The 2,572-nt window shown below is 43.4% G+C and overlaps 1 protein-coding gene across 1 annotated transcript; it reads left to right on the top strand.

Moving 5' to 3' along the window:
* The first annotated feature begins 438 nt into the window (after window positions 1-438).
* LOC114048569 (RING finger protein 112-like) lies at window positions 439-2,546 on the top strand. Its single transcript, XM_027869596.1, has 5 exons — window positions 439-496; window positions 681-987; window positions 1,251-1,460; window positions 1,660-1,794; window positions 2,077-2,546. Exons 1-5 carry the CDS (start codon window positions 456-458, stop codon window positions 2,233-2,235), a joined length of 852 nt encoding a protein of 283 aa, XP_027725397.1. The 5' UTR covers window positions 439-455; the 3' UTR covers window positions 2,236-2,546.
* The last annotated feature ends 26 nt before the right edge of the window (window positions 2,547-2,572 follow it).

The following is a 2,572-nucleotide window of genomic DNA, read 5'->3' as shown; positions in this document are numbered from 1 at the left end:
GAAGTGATGGTTAATATCTAAGTACAAGTCCAAATTAGAAGGATTTGGGTATATATAGTCTAGAGGAGTCTAGATTTAGGGGGCACATGATAGTTATCTTCTAATATCTGGAAGGATATTGTGGGGAAGAAAGAATCTTGTTCTTTGTTGCCTTTTACAGAGGGCAAAATTACTACCAGTCAGTGAAATTTAGAGTAAGGCAGAGATTTCAGCTCTATCTAAGGAGGAACTTTCTAAAAATTGGTGCTATCCAATAAGAGAAAAGTCTACCTCAACTTGTAGAAAATTCCTCTGGAAGTTTTTGCACAGTGATGCTAAAGGGCATTGCTGCACTGGGTGACAAGTTAGATTGAAAAATCTATGATATTCCTTTTAATTCTAAGATTTTGTAATAAACAAATCAGTCTGGGATCAAAAAGAGTAAGAATCGCCCTCTCCTATGTCTTTAGCAGTCTATGCTTCCTACAGTGATGCACAGAAAAACTCATACACCCAGGTATTTAAAAAAAGAAATTATATATCAAAATACCCTACCTACATTTAGTCCTCACTCCTCTCACACTTCTCCTCTCTTAAATGAAACATCCTTGCCATTAGATCCCAACTACTCCCCATTAGCTCTGGCAGCCCTTCCCAGATCTAGACATCCTTCTCTCTAATACCTTATTCTGCATTTTTAGACCCAGCTCCCTTCCAAGAAGCCCCTCACCAAGTACTTCAACTGACACACTGGATTTACTGAAGTCTGACCTTACCTGTTCCATCTGCTGGGAGCTGTTTCGACATCCTGTCTCCCTTGAATGTGGCCATAACTTCTGTGCTAAATGCATCACCTGTCATTGGGACTCAGGTGTTCCAGGTTCCCAACCACCTCGATGCCCTGAGTGCCGGAGGAGCTGTGATAGGAGGCAGCTAGCTCCAGACACCCGGCTCCAGAGTCTAGTAGAGAATATGAACTTGCTACAGCAGAATGCAAACTCAAACCAGGTCAGGGATTGGGGCTCCACAGTCTCATGTAAGGAAGGAAAAAATGATTTTCTCGGTCTGACTAGCATAGTGCCTAGCACATAGTAAGCACTTAATAATTGCATTTTGCCTGATTCAGGAGGATGTAGTGAACTTTGGGTTAAATCTAGAAAGATTAGAGTGGAAGATGGGGAATTCCTTCATTATACTTAATAGAGGTGGGTATTCCAGGGTCAGATCCAAGAAGATTAGGAATTTACAGTACCTTTCCTTCTTTTTCTCAGAAGCCCTGTGATGTTTGGAATGGTGAGGCAAAGCAGCTGATTCAAGTTAACTCCAGAAAGGATTTCACCCTCTCTCTAGAGGTTCTGGATCAATGTCTGAATCACCCTCAAGCCAAGAACAGACCAGTCTGTCTCATCTCTGTCCAGGGGGAACAGAGAACAGGAAAGTCTTTCCTTCTCAACTATCTAATCCGAGGACTGCAGGGTCTGGTAAGGCCTGGACAGGTGGAGGGGAGAGAAGGACAGGAACCCTGAGAAATGAGTTGAGGCAAAAAGCTTCTGAAGGGAGCTCAGGGTTAGGAGGCCTAGACCTGGATTTTGAGAAGGGAGTAAATAAGTTCTAAAGGGGAGATTTCATAGAGATGATATCTGGGTCCTGGGGAGAAATAATTAATTCTGCCTCCTTTAGGATTCCAAGGATCCCCAGTGGATGAGAAGAGGAAGAGGTCTTTCAGGATTCCAGTGTGAACCAGGAGCTGAAGGCATCACCAAGGGCTTGTGGCTATGGAGCCAGCCATTCATTCTGGAGAAGGATGGAAGGAAGGTAAGAGCCTAGAACAGGACAGAGACATAGGGAGACTGGAAAGTGGGAGGCAAAAAAACAAGGAAGCAAGGGGTGGAGAATGGAAAAGAGAAAGGAGGGTGGGTATAAGGGATGGGGGAAGTAAAAGAGAGAAGAGAGGAGAGAATCTGAGGGAAATCAGGTAGGTGAAAGGTTAGAAGAATTGAAGGAGTTCTGAGAGAAGAAGGAGGGCAGAAGTCTGGCAGAAGGAGGAGGGGACCATGATGCTGACCTCATGCTCTGGCTTTCCCTTCTGCCCTCCAGGTGGCTGTGTTTCTTGTGGACACAGAAGGGGCCATAAGTCTAGAACAGGACAAGGAAATGAACGCCAAGTTGGTGGCCTTCAGCATGCTGCTCAGCTCTCATCAGGTGATAGCCTGGGCCCACATGTTTTGTTCCCTAGCCTGTGGGTTTTTTCTCTAAGACAGCTTCCCTTCCAGCTTGTTATAGGATTTCTAGGCCAGAATTGAATTATAACCCAGGAACTGAACCAAAGAGAAATGGTGAAAAGCCTTTGAATCATCTGAAAAAATATACTCAGTGTAATGCCTTAATGGGATAGGTTGATATTATTGTAATTGGGAAGGAATGATGAGGAGTTATTGAAAAAAAATCTGTAAGGTCACAAGATTTAAAGTGGATATGATTTGTATTTTTAAATCATTGTATTGTTGACATATATACTGTGTAAATATATACCCCTCCCCCTCCCAAAAAAGGAATGAGATTTCTAGACCAGAGAAACTGAATCTGGATCAGC

Source organism: Vombatus ursinus, unplaced genomic scaffold (genome assembly GCF_900497805.2).
Source record: "Vombatus ursinus unplaced genomic scaffold, bare-nosed wombat genome assembly UNPS02002333.1, whole genome shotgun sequence".
NCBI lineage: Eukaryota > Metazoa > Chordata > Mammalia > Diprotodontia > Vombatidae > Vombatus > Vombatus ursinus.
The sequence above is the reverse complement of the archived record's forward strand: the minus strand, read 5'-3'. Positions and strand labels throughout refer to the sequence as shown.

Coding starts and splice junctions, on each gene's coding strand:
- LOC114048569 (XM_027869596.1), top strand. CDS start 456: ATGCTTCCTACAGTGATGCACAGAAAAACTCATACACCCAG. Junction 988..1,250: donor AGAATGCAAACTCAAACCAG/GTCAGGGATTGG, acceptor TCTTTTTCTCAG/AAGCCCTGTGATGTTTGGAA. Junction 1,461..1,659: donor TCCGAGGACTGCAGGGTCTG/GTAAGGCCTGGA, acceptor TGCCTCCTTTAG/GATTCCAAGGATCCCCAGTG.